An 18,689-nucleotide genomic window follows, 5' to 3' on the forward strand; every position below is an offset into this window, starting at 1 on the left:
CTCTGTCCTCACCCATCCAGACACCTCCCTGTTCCCATTCCAGCACTAAGCCGTCATTTCACCACCACACACACTCCCCCCTCCCCACCTTCTTTCCTGCCCTCCATCTAAACTGCAGAACTTCACTGTCCGCCATCCCACCATACTATCCCTCCCCCTCCCCGTCCCAGCCTCCTCCTTACCCCCACCCAGTCGCCACTCCCATCATGCACTGTGCTACTGCTCGCAGTGTGGTTTCAGTTGTCTGAGACAGCAGAGGTTTGTGCAAGTTATTGCTGACAAAGGCCTTAATGGCCAAAAGCTATAATTGTGTGAATTTTTTTGTTGTGCGTATTGCGACTCAGCATCTCCACTATATGGTGAGTAGCAACTTCCTTCCCTAATATTGTTACATTCCATCCTCGATTTTCCATTATTTGATTTGAGCTTGTCCATAAACTGTCACCAGCAGACAAGTCGGAACACACTACCTTGCACAACGAAATTGACAAACTACTATGAGATGGTGAAGTTGCTGATGCGTAATATCCTGTGAACGAGGTAATATTTCAGGTTAATCATCATAACAGTATGATCTAGGGTGCAAAAAACCCTCATGCAATTGTGAAACATGAGGCATCTAAAGAGAATGTGTTTTGCATGATGAGCAGATGCAAATTGTATGGGCTCACCGAATTTAAATCCCAATTACTTCTTTTTTTAGAGCCCATCATGAATGTTTGCCTGTGCTCCTCTTCATAACATCAACTGAATAATTTGAGGAACTGCATATTTTATGGATTCTGAGTGGGTAAATGAAGATATGTTGGGATGAAATGGTCTACCATCTAGACATCTGCTGTGTCACCCAGAATGTTTGCAAGTAGCACCTGAAATTCTCAGATGAACACTGACAAGGCTTCTGGTAGCAAATGCATGAACTATATAAAGAGTTCTCAAACTTTCAGAGAACAAACTTATGAACTTTGTACACTCCCATATATCACTATGGATTATGTATGCCACTTGAAAAAATAAGACATCAGCTGGATGTTCACACAAGCTTTTCTGTATAGCCATATACTTCTGTATGGGCATCTTACAGAGCCCGTTTGTAAAGCTATTAATTTTTCTAGCTGTTAAACAAAATGTTAGACACCACATAAATTAAAAATTAATTTTCTTCAGAACAATCAGTACGTCCCATCATGAAATCAAACTATAGCAGAGATTAACCAAAATATATAAAAATGTCTGCGCACAATCCAGTGAGAGACGCAGACTGCAAATGTTTCTGTAGTTCTATACCATTAGATTTAATAGTCTCTATGGGGTAAGTAGTGGCCTCGTGTGGGGCAGGGAGGGGAAGGGGAAGGGGAAGGGCAAGGGGAACAAGCTCCAACTACTCATGTAATGCTGGCACTGTACCATATGGATTGTGCTTCGTTCTGGGCTTCTTTATAGAAATTACAGACAGATATAAGAAATGCTTTGCTGTACCATTTAAGTGGGGAATCAAGAGTACCATAAGTGATGGACCTAGCTTTATTTCATCACCTATTTTAAACAAAAAACCTACATGATAATCCTCTGCATAATGTATAGGTTGCACATGTTGCAGGGAGTGATCTGTCATGGTATACAGGAAATTTTCTGCAGCCAAGATTGCTTGGTACCTTGGCTGCAGAAGATTTCCTAATCCTCATGTAATGGCTCTAGAATGCTACACACAGTATTGGTTATATTACATTACTAAGGGTGGCAGCAGCTAAGCTAAACATTAAACCCCATTGCCACAAAGTCTTATGACGTCCACTGTTTCAAAACTATGGAGCCCATCAATAAAGGAAAGTATGACAAATTGCAATTGTTTTAAGAATGATAGTTACAACAGTTTATTGCAACACAAATGCACCAGTATCCACATCTCTGATTTGGAAACTGAAGATCGCATAAACTTCGGTGTTTTTGTCAGCTTCTATCACATATTGCTGTGTAAATAGAACCCCACGTAAAAACAAATACATAAGAATAAAAAGAAAAATTTGTGTTAATATGATCACTAAATGTACATAGTGACAAACTAATCCATGCTGGAGACACTGCACAAACAATAGACTCTCAACTTTCCAAAGTGTTGTTAACTTAAATCTAATATACTAACCTGCACCTCTCTGAAGCATGCTGCTGCTTTATCAAGGGTCAAACTGTTCCCATCCTTAAAAGCATCATCAATCATTGTCAAAAGGGCTTGTAGTTTTTCTATTTGCTGCTCCTGATCTTTTACTTTTGATTTAAGTCTATCTTTCTCCTGAGTCATAACAACCAGTTGATCTTTTGTGTAACGCAATCGACGATCATTCTGGATTATGTCCTGCATGTTGGGAAAAAACATATACTATCAGTTTCTAGAGCTCATAAAACTATGGAAGCTTATTAGCAAAGTCTTGTTAAGCTATCTGTAGGAAAATAATTTGTGTATCGGCCTCCTCTTCAGTTATAGTTTGTCATCGAGCAGATCATACCAACTACACTACCGAAGAAAGTTCTGTTTAGTTTACAAAGTAGTGATACACAACAAAAGAAAAGCCATAAATAAACATAGAAAATGATATCCACATAATATAAAGAAAATTATCCACGCAATATAAACTGCAGAATTAGAATCATACGATTTCTCCATTGGAATAACACATTTAAAGCCATGAGTCTGTGTCAGAGGACTCTCATGTGACTACAACAGAGAATTGTTATCCTCTTCTATTCTATACTACACACTTATAATACTTAGGGACCGGAAAACATAGCATCTATTTCTGGCACAATTCACATCTATTTTTTGCTCAATTAGCATCTATTTTTGTCGAAATTTGCATCTATTTTCTTTGTAAATGATCAGACACACAAATTTAAAAGGTGGCACTACATATGTTAAGACACAAATTATCATTTCTTTTAAACTGACTGTTAGCAAAAGTGCTGATAGGGAACTTTCTGACTGGAATGTTTGCTTTTGCAGGAACTTCAACACCTTTTCCCTCCACAATGGCCTTTGTTTTCTTCGTTTGGCTGTATTTAAGCTTTCAAAAATGATTGTTCTGTTGAAAAGCAGCAGCATTTTCACCACCAGTTAAGTAAACATGTCTCTAATATATGGTGTTTCTGGGCATTATTTGTTCTTTTCCTGCCCAATTTGAAGATTGAAATATCTGCAGACCACTAATTTCGACCTTTTGTGGACATTCATAGCCCTACAACCCATGATTAACAACTCTACAGATAGAACTGACAAAGCACTTAGCATAGAAGCTGAAAAGAACTTATGGCACTCGATTTTAACATTAGGGGAAGAATTTTGGCACCATCAAGAAATATTACAGTCCCCCCCCCCCCAAAACGCTATAACACAGAAGGCAGGCGCTATAGGCTGTTGTTGCAGGTGGCCATGGGCATAAACAGACAGAATTTTAACCGCCACAGGGGAAGGAGCTGTGCAGGGGAAAAAAAAAACCCCTCCATTTCACTGAGCAGCAGCCTACAGCAGAACTGACACATTGACACAGGGATCACCAACCTCTTCAGGTGTTGTAAAGGCCGTAATCCTAATCTGTGATGGACCCGGATGAGTCACTTCACTTATTTCAAAAGAAGAAAAGAAAATAATGAACAATAAACAACACAAAGCATTCATGGACGGCTATCGTGAAATTGACTGTTGACGTTAGCATGGTACTGTTGACGTATTTCAGGCCCGGCCTCTAGCAGTAGTATTTAATGAACTACAGTTCAAAGCATCTGCCACCTAATTTGCCACATTAAAACTGTCTGCATTATATTGTATTTTGAGCTTTATCTGACAAACAAACGTACGTGTTTCTTTCTTAAAATGCTAGGTCCCACAGCTGAGTGCTACGTAGCATTATGTGACATGTATCTTAAACAGACCATTCAACCATACACAATTGGCATGGTGCACTGATACATCATTGCGTTCGTACACTTTTTTTTTTCCCGCATTATCTTTCCAAATTGGGCTTCGCCAATAATTACTTAAATTTTCAATATTGTACATAGAAAATAAAACTATTTCAAATTATCTCTGATAAATAGCCCATCTGGATACAATTCGCTATAGAACAGCATCTATTAAGTAATTTCTCATTTTCGCCTTCTGAGGCAGAATTTTCATCTATTTTGCATTTATGGCAAAATGCAAATTTTTCTGGTCCCTAATACTTCACTGTTATTGAATCACAAATCTCAAAAATTCATATGAAATGAACTATTCTTAGCAAAATGTAAATTCACTTGAAAAACTGTAAAATTATGAGAAGAACGATTACGGAGTACTTTTCTTCAGGAGGTGATGTCTTTTTTAGTAGTGCTGACAGAAACATAGGAACGTACCAAAAAACTCTCACAACTTTCTGAACTATTAGTTTCTTTTCCTGGGAGGAAAGAGGGCAGGATTGGAGATAGTCAGAACGGCAGGGCAGGTACCTCATATCAGAAGATTAGAGGGACCTATCTTCTGTTAGGATAACAGGAGACAAAGACCATTGGTACTCATACATGTGTCTATCGACAGCTACAAGAATTTTGTCTCCTGAAGAACACTACTGACAAGCAATTAGACTCATAATTATACATAGTATTTATAGGATAAAAGGCAGTAATCTCTATGTTTGTTTATTTCTTTCATCTGTATTACTACTGCTTATTTAATGAATAATGTTTTCCTTTTTTAATTAAACTTATTTATGCTTGATGTATGCAATAAGGAAACACAAGATTATCTCACACTGAAATTTGTTAATGCATCTCCAACACCATAAGCACCAGCATCATCACCATCCCCCCTCATAATCATCAAGTCTTTAAAACACACCTTTCAGTTCCTGCCTCACATTTAGCAGACAAATTCAAAAACTTATGCACTGTATCAGTGCTCACTCACATTTGGGAACACATTTTTCATAATTACAGAAAACAGAGTTATGAAATAAATTATAATTCAGTCAAGAGACTGCATAATGTTCATGGTTTTGCTGTATTATTGCATGCAGAATATAAACAATTGTGCAGTAATAGGCAGCTTGCCCAAGACCTATGTCTTCACGGTAATTAGTACAGGACAAATACAGAGGTGCTGAAATGGAACTCAGAATCAAGTGACAAAATATAAAACAAGCATGATGGGAAGGAGAAAGGATTAAAATATGTACAATCTAAAAGCAATGATTAATTGTAAAATGGAAGAGCCACAAAAATACTTGAAGACGAATGCACTTGGTAACAACACAGGAAGGAGTAATGAAAATTCCGAAAAGCAAAACTAAAGTGCAACATGAGTACAGGTACACACCATTCGCACTCCTTGCAAGAATTAAACTGTAGAGTTCCTCATTTGTTGTAGACTCATTTCTTCAGGTCTGCTCTCAAACTAAAATCCTTCCTCTAATTGAGAGAGGAACATGTAAAAACTGTGTCTCATCTGTACCTAAGTTCAATATGCCTGCCTCGAAAGTATTTGACATTGGTCTAGCAAAAGAAGGTTATTTCTTTAATTAATTAAATACTTGATTTTCTTCGAAGTACACACTTTGTGTATCATCTCACTCACCTCAAGAATAGCTAACACCAGAATAAAAACTTACAAGGCTTTTCCAGGCTATGTTGTTAGTAGCACTGCAATATTTTCTTACAGCTTTCAAAATTAGATACTTATACAGCTGTTTTGTTCACTGAGAACATCCAGGAACAACAAAATCCCACATCATGAAAGCAGGGATCTAGCAAGCTGTGTAGCATCATACCTAGTCAGGCAGGTGTACTGAATTAAATGGGGTACAGTTGCTAAATCCATGAGACCCTACAGTTTTATCTGCATAATGAATGGTTTATTGCAGTACTCCTTGTGAATCACCTGGTTTATTAGTGCAGCTCTGAACAGTTTGTCGTCTTCTGAACATTGAGAGCTTCTGTCGGGGCAACAAAAAGGTTGAATGCCTATAAATGACATTCATGTCCCATCAGCAGGCTTCACCAATATGGTGTCAACACAGAATTATGTCCATTCTACTGAAACCTGCTTAGGCACATATGTTTCCATTGACAACGAGCTGATTCCGAAGTCAGCATGACCATTCAAAGTCCACAATGACAAATGCACTTTCTCAACAGCAGCAATGTTTTGACTAGTTGATGATCTTCCAGAATGATAGTCACCCTAAACAGATAACCAATTTTCTTTGAAATTTTTGGTCTACTAACTGCGCAACACTCATTGTATCACACTGCCAATAGCTCTGTGAATATTTCTCTGTGGGTCCCTAAGTAATACAAAGAACTTGATGCAGTATCAGAAGAGAGAGAGAGAGAGAGAGAGAGAGAGAGAGAGAGAGAGAGAGAGAACACGGTACTATGTAAAAACAAAATTAAGCAACCATATAAAAATCATCGGCATCCAAATATGCCTGTACACAGACATTATTACTGCCATGTCTGGTTTTACTGCCATGTCTGGTTTAGCACTAGCATACAAATAGAACTTCACAATTTCAAATCATAAGATTCCTATCATTCTAACAAGTAATATGCCAGCACAATAATCAATATTTTGTGAAAACTCTGTTTTTATTTTAATTTTTTTGGATGCTCAATGCTGTGGTTATCAGCACATAAGAAGATTAGAAGAGCAGCCACCACTGGAAAAGCGAGTAGTAGCCTTGTAAAATAGCCAAGAAAGAAAAGCGGCTATGTATGATTTTGTTTAGTAACTTTACAATACAACTGATTTATTACATGTATTATAAAAGTCATGTTCCCAGAGTCATTAAAAGTACTTGAGCAGGCAATTGCTTGAGAGAGGCTCAAGTTGTATACTAACTGTAAATTTTGTTGCATTAAATAAATATAATATTAATGTTGATAGTCATACATGTATAATCTTGTGAAATACGAAAGTTGGTGGGAGATGGTCTGAAGAAACGGGCTTCCAGGTTCCAATTAGTGTGAGGTATCAGATTCTTGAATAAAATAAAGGTGCATGGAATTAATAATTGGATTTCAGAAATTGGAAAATGCTGTAGTGAACCTGGACAATGAAAAGGCAAGCACTTAAGGGTGAGAGGTTTTATGAAATGGACCAATGGAAATGAAGATCACATTATGTATTTAAGAAAAGCAACAGACAGATGAAGAAACTGAAAATTTCAGGGAGAGGATGTCAACCAATCACGGAATTACAGAAAATTATAGCTCGCATCTCAATGATAACACCACAGAGAACTAGAAGCTGAAAGCAATGAAACAATGAATACCTGAAGTCACCAGATGCCAGAAGCATTAATCAACTATCTCACAGTTATGGCTCCCTTGTCTTGTGGCTCTGTAATATGCCTATCAGATAGTATTCAGATTATACTTTCTTTGCTGGTTGTCTTACCTATCAGAAGGTAAATAATAAGTTCAGTTTATGCAATTTTAAAAATTTTTTACAGTGTCATAAATTCCTGTTTTCCAACCATTAGCACACAACATTTACATGTTTTTCAATATGCTAGATCTTATAGTTTATTTCAATTCCATTTCATGTTTCTTAAATGAGTAAGAACCTATGAGTTGTTTAATCTTACCAGAAACACCTGCTTTTGCATTTTTGATGGGACTTGAAAAAAAGAAAAAAGTAAAATGTGGGAAATAACTTTTTAAGTGGCAAAACTTAGATACAGGATCTCCCCCTCCCCCTTTGTATTTTCATAGTTTGTATATGATACATGCATGTAATAGGCATCAAAATATTCGCCATGGACTTGTTTATTATCAAAAAAACAATTATCCAATTTTTTTACTATGGTTAGTTGCTGATGGAACTGAAACTGTTAATTGTCTGGGATGTAGAAAGGATCGATTTAGTTTCAGTTACCATAACCAATGTTTCTGGAAAGCCTACAACTGTGTCATTCATTATTTAAATAATGAAACACTGCTCCAGTTATGTATATTTTCAAATTTAGCGCAACACATTTTGAGAATTTATTCTCACTGCCAAGTGCAAATATTTATGTATGTTGTGTGATGTGTGGATGTGTGTGTGTGTGTGTGTGTGTGTGTGTGTCGTCTTGCATCTCTTCCACTGCAGTCATCTTTTTGAGGTCACAAGGTGTACTGTGCCTCTTCCATTACATAGAAAACCACACACACAAGCAAACCATCACTCACACTGCTTCTTTGTGAAACATCACAAAAATACTTACATAAATATTTACACTTGATAATGAGAACAAATTCTCGAAACATGTCATGCTAAGCATGAAAAAATACATAACTAATGAAAGGTTCAAGCTACTCCCATCAGCAACCATGCCAAGCAGAGTGGTAGCTGGAGACAAAGCAGGAATTGTTCGGACTTCACTGATCTAGATCTGCTGAGTAGAGCACCCTGGTGTCAAGAAACATAATCACGTAACATTTGTAAACACTTCTTAAAGGCCAATGCCATGCCAGTGCATTTTTTGTCAATTACTTCTGTTTTTTTCTCCAAGGAAACTGTCCCATAAAGCATAAATTGCTGAAAAATTGTAAAACATTGATGCATTAGAAAATTGTAAATATGTTAATGGGTGTGAATTAACACTGTGAATATTTGAAACTTGACTGGAATGATAAAAGATTTTTTAAATGGTGGGATACCGTTAATTCCGGGAACCTAAATGTGGGGTTATACTGTTTGTGACAACAATCACATTCTTTAAATAGTCCACCCATGAAAGGAAAGTATTCTACCCTGATTTTCAAAGTGATGCTCTTAATGGATGTTGCAAAAAAACTGAACTACAGCTGATGTGCATGAACTTGCAAGCGACAGTGTGAAATTCAAACTTTTTCAGCTACTTACCATTATTTTAATGAATAGCAAGAAAAACTTAACTGCTATGAAACAGATTAGACCAGTAGCTGTCAGCCACTGTTTTATAACTTGAAGATATTCACAAAAAAAGTGAGGAAGACAGCTGGAGAATTTAGGATTTTGAACCAACAGTGAATTATTGGATGATCATAGAGAAAAGATATGATACAATTATGGAAAATTATTAAAGGCAACAATTAGCACTTTAGAAGAGAAAAATAACCAGAAATGTCACAATGAATTACTGTCATCACTTCTGCTTGCAAATGCTTTATATACTTTGCGAATTTCATTCTCTTTTATTTTTCTGTTAGAACTACAATTCTCTCAAGCAACATACAATCAGTCATCCTGTACAAAGTCACAATAGAGGAAGTTTTCAAAGCAAATAGATTAGTCTTTGTTAATCACATTTCCTCAAATACACCAAGAGTGATTTGGGAAACAGTAAGAAAGCTGACTCACAATCTGCAACTTGAATTTCAAATGTGATTCTACCAATTATGGCTCCCTTGTCTTGTGGCTCTGTAATATGCCCATCAGATAGTATTCAGATTATACTTTCTTTGCTGGTTGTCTTACCTATCAGAAGGTAAATAATAAGTTCAGTTTTCACATTTCCTTTTGAGCAAACCAAGTAACAAAGAAGGAAAGTTCTTCAACTTACCTGTTCACACATATCCAACAGCAAATTGAGGTTGTGTTGGAGCTCAGGCAAAGCAAAATTTGTAAATGCCTTGTCTTTTCGTACCTCCAGTTCTTCTGATGGCCTCTGCTGGCCGGCAATTGCATGGTAGCCTGTTAGCACCCTCTGCTGTGGTCCGGTCATATCGATCACTTTCACCTTGCTGAATTGACTGTAAGAGAAAAATATTGTTATAAGTACAAATTGCATAAGTGAACACAAACTGCTAGAAAATATTACCAGAACTATGTAGCACTACCATTAAAAATGTTGAAAGAAAGAAATAAAGTAAAAAACTGAATTATTTCTGTAACTAATCATAATAATGTTATATATTTTATTGAGTGAAAATGTTTTCTGGAGGAAAAGTAATCAAGTATTGCAACAACATTGTTACAAATACAAACTCTGTCACCTCTTAGATTTCATTCTTACTGAAAAAGCCAATAATCAAATAAACAAAAAAGCCCATCCCAAATACAAGGATAGAAAACAGGTGAGAACATGAACTTGGTGTCATAACATTAGCAAATATAATGTGCTGTAAATTCTGTTATTACAGCCTAATCGTCACATTAATCACCACAAGCAATGCGGAAGAATATGCACATGCTGTGGCCCAAACAACAATTATCTGTGAGTTTACAGTTCTCCTTACGAGCGATAACAAGTGCTGACCTGTAATCCTTCCTGATCGAGGGCTGGGTCTTACCCTGCTCCAATACATCGTCCACACTTTTGTAGACATAGCGGATACGCTTCTTGCTCCCAGCGTCCTTCCGCCTCCACTGTGAGAGCTTCTCCCCAAACTCTCTTTCTTCTTCCTCTTCCGAATCAACGACCTCAATAGATTGCTGTTGGTTCTTCCCTTTCTCTGGTCCATACGCACCTATTAAAAAAAAAAAAAATGTTGAGACAATCTCTCTTTGCTTCAGACAGACTGGACTGGAGCTGCTATTACGACTAGCTAAACTTTATAAAAAAACGAGTGTGTGTGTGTGTGTGTGTGTGTGTGTGTGTGTGTGTGTGCACGTGCACATGTGTGCATTAATTTTACAACATAAAGAATGTTACACGATTGTTTCAAATAAAGAAACATGTCACATCCTTTAACTGTGGTCAGGTAGGAGCATAAGTAACTAAAATGTGTCTCGTTTATGGGGCCTTTTTTTCTGTTTCAGTTGGTCAGAACAAAAGTAGGTTTAGTGTGGTAGGGAAGGGAACAGCAGTAGTGGTGACAGGATTCCACTGCATGTGGCCACCATATGGTAGGAGAGGTGTAGAACAGGTGAACCCTACTCACCACCAGAACTTGTAAGTTACAGCTAGTGAATCTGTAAATGATCATATTAACAGGTTATGCCAATACGACAAATATTTTGATAAGTCAGTAGTCTCTGATTAGAGTACGGAACAAGAAAATCAGTGTATAGGAAACTGAGACAGCCACTCCCAAGTGTGAGAATACATAGAAAGCCAGTAGTCTGTGTGCTGACAAGAGTTTGACACACACACACACACACACACACACACACACACACACAAGATGCAATAGTGCCAGTCTATCTCACATGATTTTAAAGAAACTATTCAGTAAAGAAAAATTATTCTTTTGCACTTTATAGTGTCATTCATCAGCTTCTGGTGAACTGCTAGTTTTTTAATAATGATCATAGCTATTGCATATTTCAAAATTAAGTAATCCACAGCATGAAATTCGAGTAGTTTGCAATGCAAAATAGGTCATACACGGCTGTGTACAAAATGTCTCTAACATTTTATTTAAACTTGGGAGGAGATCTGTATCTATCACCAATCCTGCCACCTACAATTATTTAAACTTGGGAGGAGATCTGTATCTATCACCACTCCTGCCACCTATAAATTAGCTGTACATCTCACCAAAGATAAGTTGTCACTAATTATTACTTTATTACACTTTAAACATGTGGTAGTACTTTTTAGTTCACTGTAAAGCTTGGGACAGGTGTGATAAATGTGAATGCTGCCATTGGTTAGTTAGTACAGGAGAAACATGTCTGGACTGTGAGATGAGGTTTCACTGGAAAGCCAGTAAAGTGTCAGATGAGCCTCTCCCACAGCGATGTAGATTATGTAGTTGAGACAAGAGAATCGTTGAGCAGGGGAGAAAAGTTTTTGACCTTCATGTATAACTGAAAAGGGTGTATTTTGAATTAAATAGGTTGAATGGGGAAAGAGACAATGGGAGCTGGTAAATAGTAACAATTAACAGGCAAAAGGAGAAAACCTCAGACATTATACTTCAAATGGTTAACAATCAGTTTGACTTGTCACCTGAAATAGAAGAGCCTCAACCAAAGTAGAGTGAAGCAGAGTCATAGGAAGAACTTTAAGCCTAGGTTTGTAGAAAAGTCAAGTACAAAGAAAAAGATTTCTGCTACTATGCAGTTGTTACAAAGTGGTGCAGGCCGAATGCTACGGAAAACCTCGGTGTAGAATAACAGGCCACAAGCACTGTGAAACCTACTGCCAAGTTTAGCCAGGTGACAGAGATTTTGATGGAGAGGATCAGGTACTCATAGCAAGAGCAGGAGACAGCCTGGCTGGCAACTTACAATATAGCATTAAAGGTGACCTGAAGGAAGACAGGAACAGCAACAGCAGACACTCATGCGGGGTTTGTGGAGGTTTTACAAGTGCCATGGCTGCGGCTGTCAGCTGTATCAGCAGAGAACTGAGTGGATTGCCTCATATCCATCCCATTACTGTTGCTGCAATTGGGAGATGGGGATACATAAATAATGGAGGGGGAGGACAGATTATCTGAGCATCTTGCAGAAAGTGCAAGGGTGGCCACAAGCACACAATGCAAAATTACTGTGATTATTGGAGCCAAAGGGGCACATTTTTTTTAGGTTTGAGTCAGGTTACAGACAGACAGTACTGAAAGACATTAAAGCAGAACAGACCCACAATGAATGCAAGAGTTCCCAGGAAACTAAATTTAATGTTTCATCAGTACATTAGGGTGTCGGAAATCAAGAAAGATGAGCTTCTTGTATGCCTAGCAGATGTGGAAAATTCTGAGGTAATAGATATTCTGCACCTCTCTGAACATCATGTAACCACACCAATGGAGAAGTTAAATATAAGAGATTTCAGATTTGCATCATTTGTGTATATGTAGTCAACATGGAAAAAGGAGTTGTAATGTATGTAAAAGATGGACATAAAGTCAGCATTATATAGAAACAAAACGTTTTTGTGCAGATCAGAACCTAGAGGGATGTGCTTGAGAGTTGTTACTACAGAATGCTTCTCTGGTAATTGTAAAATACTACAGATCCTCTGAAGGAAACTTTCAGCTACTTATAAGAAATGTAGATGCATTATTGAACTATGTGTCAGGCAAGAAGATGAACTGTGTCAGGCAAGAAGAAACAGTCAATAACTTGTGGAGATTTCAATGAAGACTTCTTAAAAGATATGAACAGGAAAAATGAACTAGAATCTTTATTTGTGTGTTGCAATCTAATTTCAGCAGTCAGTCTGTCAACTCGTGTGTAGCAAGACAGTAAGACACTGACTGATAACATTTTTATAATGGGGTGCTTAAGCTGAAACAACTGATTTGTATCCAACTGTTATTGGATTGGTGCAAATTAACAAAAATAAACAATATAGCACCTTACAGCCCTGTACAGGTTCATGCCAAGCAGTGGGGCTTTATACTAAGAATAGGATACAATGTTTTACGAGAAAGTTGAAAGAGATAGTATGAGACTAAGTGTATGTAGAAAGAGATGCTAATGTCAATTCAATTTATTACATAATAAATTTGTGTCAATATTTGAAAACTGCTTTCCTAAAGGGTTATCCATAAGCATTAAAAAAAGCAAGCCATGGATAACCAGGGGATTTAAAATCTCATGTAAGAAGAAGAGGCAAATTTAGGTAAAGGTCAGCATAAGTCAAGATCAGACATTACTTGCATACAACAAAAAATACTGTAATATTTTAAGGGAAGTCATTAATATGTCAAGAAGAATGTATATTGTATCATAAATTAATAATGTGGATAGTAAGATCAAAAGTATGTGAAATATTGTTAAATGGGAGACAGAACAGCCAGTCAGTATATAAGTTACCACAACAATTAAAGTAACTGACAATGTCGTGACCGATAATTCACAAGTTGTGAGTGCTTTTAATGATCACTTTCTAAATGTAGCAGTTTGAATAAGATTAAATGATCACGAGAGTCTAGTATCCTTTCAGAACAACTTATTGCCTAGATTGCAAGTTTTGCTACACAGATAACTAATTTTTGCCACTTCAACGGCCATCTTCAAATGTGACAATGTTTACACAAAATACAGGTCAATACATCTTATCCTAATCAAAAATGTTGTTATATAATTAAGTAGAATATTCAACCTATACAATAATATCACTGCTGTTGAGTAACTAATTGCATGTTTGTGTTCAACACACAAAAAATATAATAATTTACCGAATTGATCCAAAGTCGTTATTAACATTACACAATTGTGCTACATGTACATTATCTTCCCATAATCCCAGAACTTGCAACATAAACTGAAGAGCCGAAGAAACTGGTACACCTGCCCAATATCGTATAGGGCCCCTGCGAGCACGCAGGGTGCCACAATACGATGTGGCATGCACTTGATTAATATCTGAAGTAGGGCTAGAGGGAACTGACACCATGAATCCTGCAGGGCTGTCCATAAATCAGTAAGAGTACTTCTGAATAGCACATTGCAAGGCATCCCAGATATGCTCAATAATGTTCATGTCTGGGGAGTTTGGTGGCCAGTGGAAGTGTTTAAACTCAGAAGAGTGTTCCTGGGGCCACTCTGTAGCAATTCGAGACGTGTGGGGCATTGCATTGTCCCGCTGGAATTGTTCAAGGCTGTTGGGATGCACAATGGACATGAATGGATGTAGGTGATCAGACAGGATACTTACATATGTGTCACCTGTGAGAGTCGTATCTAGACGTATCAGAGGTCCCACATCATTCCAACTGTAAATGCCCACACCATTACAGAGCCTCCACCACCTTGAACAGTCCCCTGCTGACATGCAGAGTCCATTGATTCATGAGGTTGTCTCCGTACCCTTTCATGTCCATCCACTCAATACAATTTGAAATGGGACTCGTCCGACCAGGCAACATGTTTCCAGTCCTCAATAGTACAGTGTTGGTACTGATGGGCCTAGGAGAGGCGTAAAGCTTTGTGTCATGCAGTTATCAAGGGTACATGAGTGGGCCTTCCGCCCCAAAAGCCTATATCGACGATGTTTTGTTGAATGGTTCGCACGGTGACACTTGCTGATGACCCAGCATTGAAATCTCCAGCAATTTGCGGAAGGCTTGCACTTCTGTCACATTGAACCATTCCCTTCAGTCATTGTCGATCCTGTTCTTAGAGGATCTTTTTCCTGCCACAGCAATGTCGGAGGTTTGATGTTTTACTGGATTCCTGATATTCACGGTACACTCATGGAATGGTCAAATGGAAAAATCCCCACTTCACTGCTACCTCGGAGTTACTGTGTCCCATCGCTCATGCACCAACTGTAACACCACGTTCAAACCCAAATCTTGATAATCTGCCACTGTAGCAGCGGCAACCGATCTTACACAGGTATTTCTGATCACAGCGCCTTATTCTGCCTGTTTACGTATCTCCGTATTTGAATACACATGCCTATATCAGTTTCTTTAGCACTTCAGTGTATTAGACTCTGTATAGAGTACTTTCACAGAGTGCACAAAAAGGGTGCAGAAACCCATGTGTATGCTGATCTTACTCTTTCTGAGGTAATAAACATAAGGAATATAACATGCCATCCTGCATGACATGGCAACCAGTTGAAGTTGTCCTTCTGAAGGAAACAGGCAAACTAACTGCTGCAAGTCATTTGGACCTTAAGTCTTAGTTATTGTCACCAGGTAGCAGTATAGTATGAGACATCTAACATGAGAAGTTACAACACTGCATATTCCATTATAAATAAAATAAAATACATCAGTTACCTAAAATTTATTAGTAGACATATGTATGTCATACATAACAGTGTATAACACAACATAATAGAACTGTTACACACATTAAAATACGTATGACATAAGCTGCACTGATATTTAAGGCACAAGATTCAAGCCCATTTATCGAAATTTGTTATACAAAAACACCAAGCTCGCTTTGAGCTGGTTGGTTGGATAAATAAAGGGACCAAACTACAAGGTCATCAGTCCCTGTTTCCTCGAACAGACAGGTCTACTGTACATTAGAAATGGCCTACCGTGTAAACCCCGGAGAAGAAAACCCAAGGTCCGCCTAAGGTCAACGATGGCTTGATAAGGGAAAACAGGGCACGAGAAGCAAAGAGAAACATAAGTCGAACATACCACAGGAGAGGATGTAAGGTGGGGCGGGGGGGTTAAATGAGCATGTAACGTGTGAGGGCCAGGGTTGACCCACTCATCCACAGCCCAGTCTGGGCAGAGGAGGCAACAGTGTGTTCAGCCAATTCCTTAATGGGCCAATAAGGTTACGCAGCCTTCCATTAAAGAGAGTGGTAAAAGCCCATTTCACGAATGAAATGTAAAACTACGTCAATTGCTGAAGCATTGTCTCCTAATACCAGGTGCAGTGAGTCAGGTAGATTGAGAGTCCATCGCAGGTTGGCAAGGTTGCGACAGTCCAGCAAAATGTGGACCTCTGTCAAATGGTAACCACAACAAAAATGGGGTGGGTCCTCACGACCAAGGAGATGACCACAAGGCAGCCAGGTATAGCCGATCCAGAGCCGGCAAAGGACAGTAGAGCCCTTGTGAGAAGCCGCGTGGAGGACCTCCACAGATTCGTAGTCTCCTTTATCATCCATAGTTTATTTGGTGAAGTCAAGAGTGCACCAGTCCCCATTCCAGATTACTAAAACTTGACAGCCCAATACTGACTGAAGGTCTGTTTGCGAAATACTGATCTCAAAGAGTAGGCTTACTGGTAGCCAGTTTGACTAAGCTATCAGTGAGTTCATTCCCCGGGATAACAATGGTCTGGGGTTCAGACGAAGGTCACCGAGCATCCACATTGTTCAAGAGCATACAGAGAAATCCTGGGTAGCCACCACCAGGGTATAGCAAAGATAACACTGGTTTAGAGCTTGTGAACTGCTCAAGGAGTCACTGCAGATGAGAAACGACTCACTGGTGCAGGAACAGATATGCTCACGAACATAAGAGATGGCTACCACCTCTGCATTGAAAACACTACAGCCATTCAGTAAAGAGCAGTGTTTAGTATGCCCCACATGGATACTCATTAAAGCCTACGTGACCAGCAACCATCAGGCCATCAGTATAGACTAACTTCTGAATCCCGGGATGTACCAAAGATGGAGAAAAATTGGTGGCGGAGGGCCTCAGTCTGAACAGTCTTTCAGACCTTGTGAGAAGTCAAGATGAAGCTGTACCCAAAGGATGTGCCAAGGAGGTGTACATGAGTGGAACCAGAGGAGAGGTGGTAGAGGAACAACTGGAGTTCAGAGAGGAGGGACTGGATGCAGATTGCATCCAGTAATCCCTGCTCTGAGCCACTGTAGGAGATGGATTTCTGTGTTTGGAAAGAGACGACTGTAGTTTGGATGCTTAGGGGAGCTGCAAATGCGTGTAGCATACTTGACAAGCTGTTGTTGTGCTTGGTCTGCAATGGAGGGACCCAACCGTTCACTGGGCTAGTTCGAAAGGCACAAGTTAAACCCTACAGTGGTGTATTGGATCCAGTACCCACAATGCTGATAGTGATGGCGAAACATATGCCAGGCTCCCATAATCAAAACACGACTGTATCAGGGCTTTGGAAAGCTGCAGAATGGTAGTGTGATCTGCATCTCAGCTGGTGTTACTCAGGAAGCGATGTGTATTGCAGCCAGAACTTTCGCTTAAGCTGGCGAAGATGGGGGAATCCATGTCAACGGAGCATCAAAGACCAGTCCTAAAAAGCAACAGCTCTCTACCACACTGACTAGTTGGTCATGAGGTAAGGTTCTGGTTGTGGATGAACGGTACGACATTGACAGAAATGCATGACAAGTCTTGATGGCTGAAAGACAAGAGCCATGGGTGAGGGACCATAACTGCATCTTTTGTATGGCGTCTTGCAGTCGTCATTCAGCGATACCTACACTAGAGGAGCAATAGCAGAGGCAAAAGTCAACAGCACACAAGGAAGGTGACGCTGAGGACTCCACAGCTGCTGATAGACCATTGATGGCTACTAGAAAGGGAGGAACACTCAGTACAGAGCTCTGCAGGACTCCATTCTCTTGGATATGGGGGCAGGGGGTTACAGTGGGAAGCACCAACTCGAACACAGAAACTGTGGCGCAACAAGAAGTTCTGGATAAAAATCGGGAGTGGAGCCCTGAGGCACCTCTCATGTAAGGCAGCGAGGATGTAGTGTTGCCATGCTTTTGCAGGTCAAAGAAGATGGCTATAAGGTGTTGAGGTCAGGCAAATGCTGTTCAAATGGCAGACTCCAGGTAAACCAGATTATCTCTAGTTGAACAGCCTTGTTGGAAACCACCCTCAGACTGAGACAGAAAATCACAAGACTCGAGGAGCCAATGCAGCTGCCGGCTCACCATACATTGCAGCAACTTACGGAGGACATTGGTGAGGCTAACTGGGCGATAAGAGTCCATCCCTAGAAGGTACTTACCAAGTTTCAGCAATGGGATGACGATCCTTTCTCGCCACTGAGATGTGAACTAATTCTCTCTCCAGATACAGTTTAGGAGGGCAAGGATATGTCACTCACACTCCACCGATAGGTGCTTGATCATTTGATTGTGGATGTGGTCCGGCCCTGAGGCTGTATCACAGCAGTGGGCTAGGACACTGATGAATTCCCATTTGCTGAATGGAACATTATATGGCTCCAAGTGGTGTGTAGTGAAAGATAATTGCTTTCATTCCACCCACTGTTTTAGGACACAAAAGGTAGGTTGATAATTCTCAAACACTGATCCTCGAGCATAACATACAGCAAAATATTCAGTTACAGCATCTGGGTCAGTGTAGACAGTGTCATTCAA

At 39.2% G+C, this 18,689-nt stretch overlaps 1 protein-coding gene across 1 annotated transcript in view; it reads right to left on the minus strand.

The window, feature by feature from the left end:
* The window catches only part of LOC124605560 (tuftelin-interacting protein 11), a 151,549-nt gene that overhangs the window by 62,600 nt on the left and 70,260 nt on the right, over positions 1 to 18,689 (minus strand). The window contains exons 6-8 of the mRNA XM_047137324.1: positions 10,254 to 10,464; positions 9,558 to 9,747; positions 2,144 to 2,353 (exon numbers count right to left, since the gene is read on the minus strand). Coding sequence (XP_046993280.1) covers positions 2,144 to 2,353; positions 9,558 to 9,747; positions 10,254 to 10,464 — 611 coding nt within the window. The remainder of the gene's footprint in view (positions 1 to 2,143; positions 2,354 to 9,557; positions 9,748 to 10,253; positions 10,465 to 18,689) is intronic.

This window comes from Schistocerca americana, chromosome 3 (genome assembly GCF_021461395.2).
Source record: "Schistocerca americana isolate TAMUIC-IGC-003095 chromosome 3, iqSchAmer2.1, whole genome shotgun sequence".
In the NCBI taxonomy this organism is placed as follows: domain Eukaryota; kingdom Metazoa; phylum Arthropoda; class Insecta; order Orthoptera; family Acrididae; genus Schistocerca; species Schistocerca americana.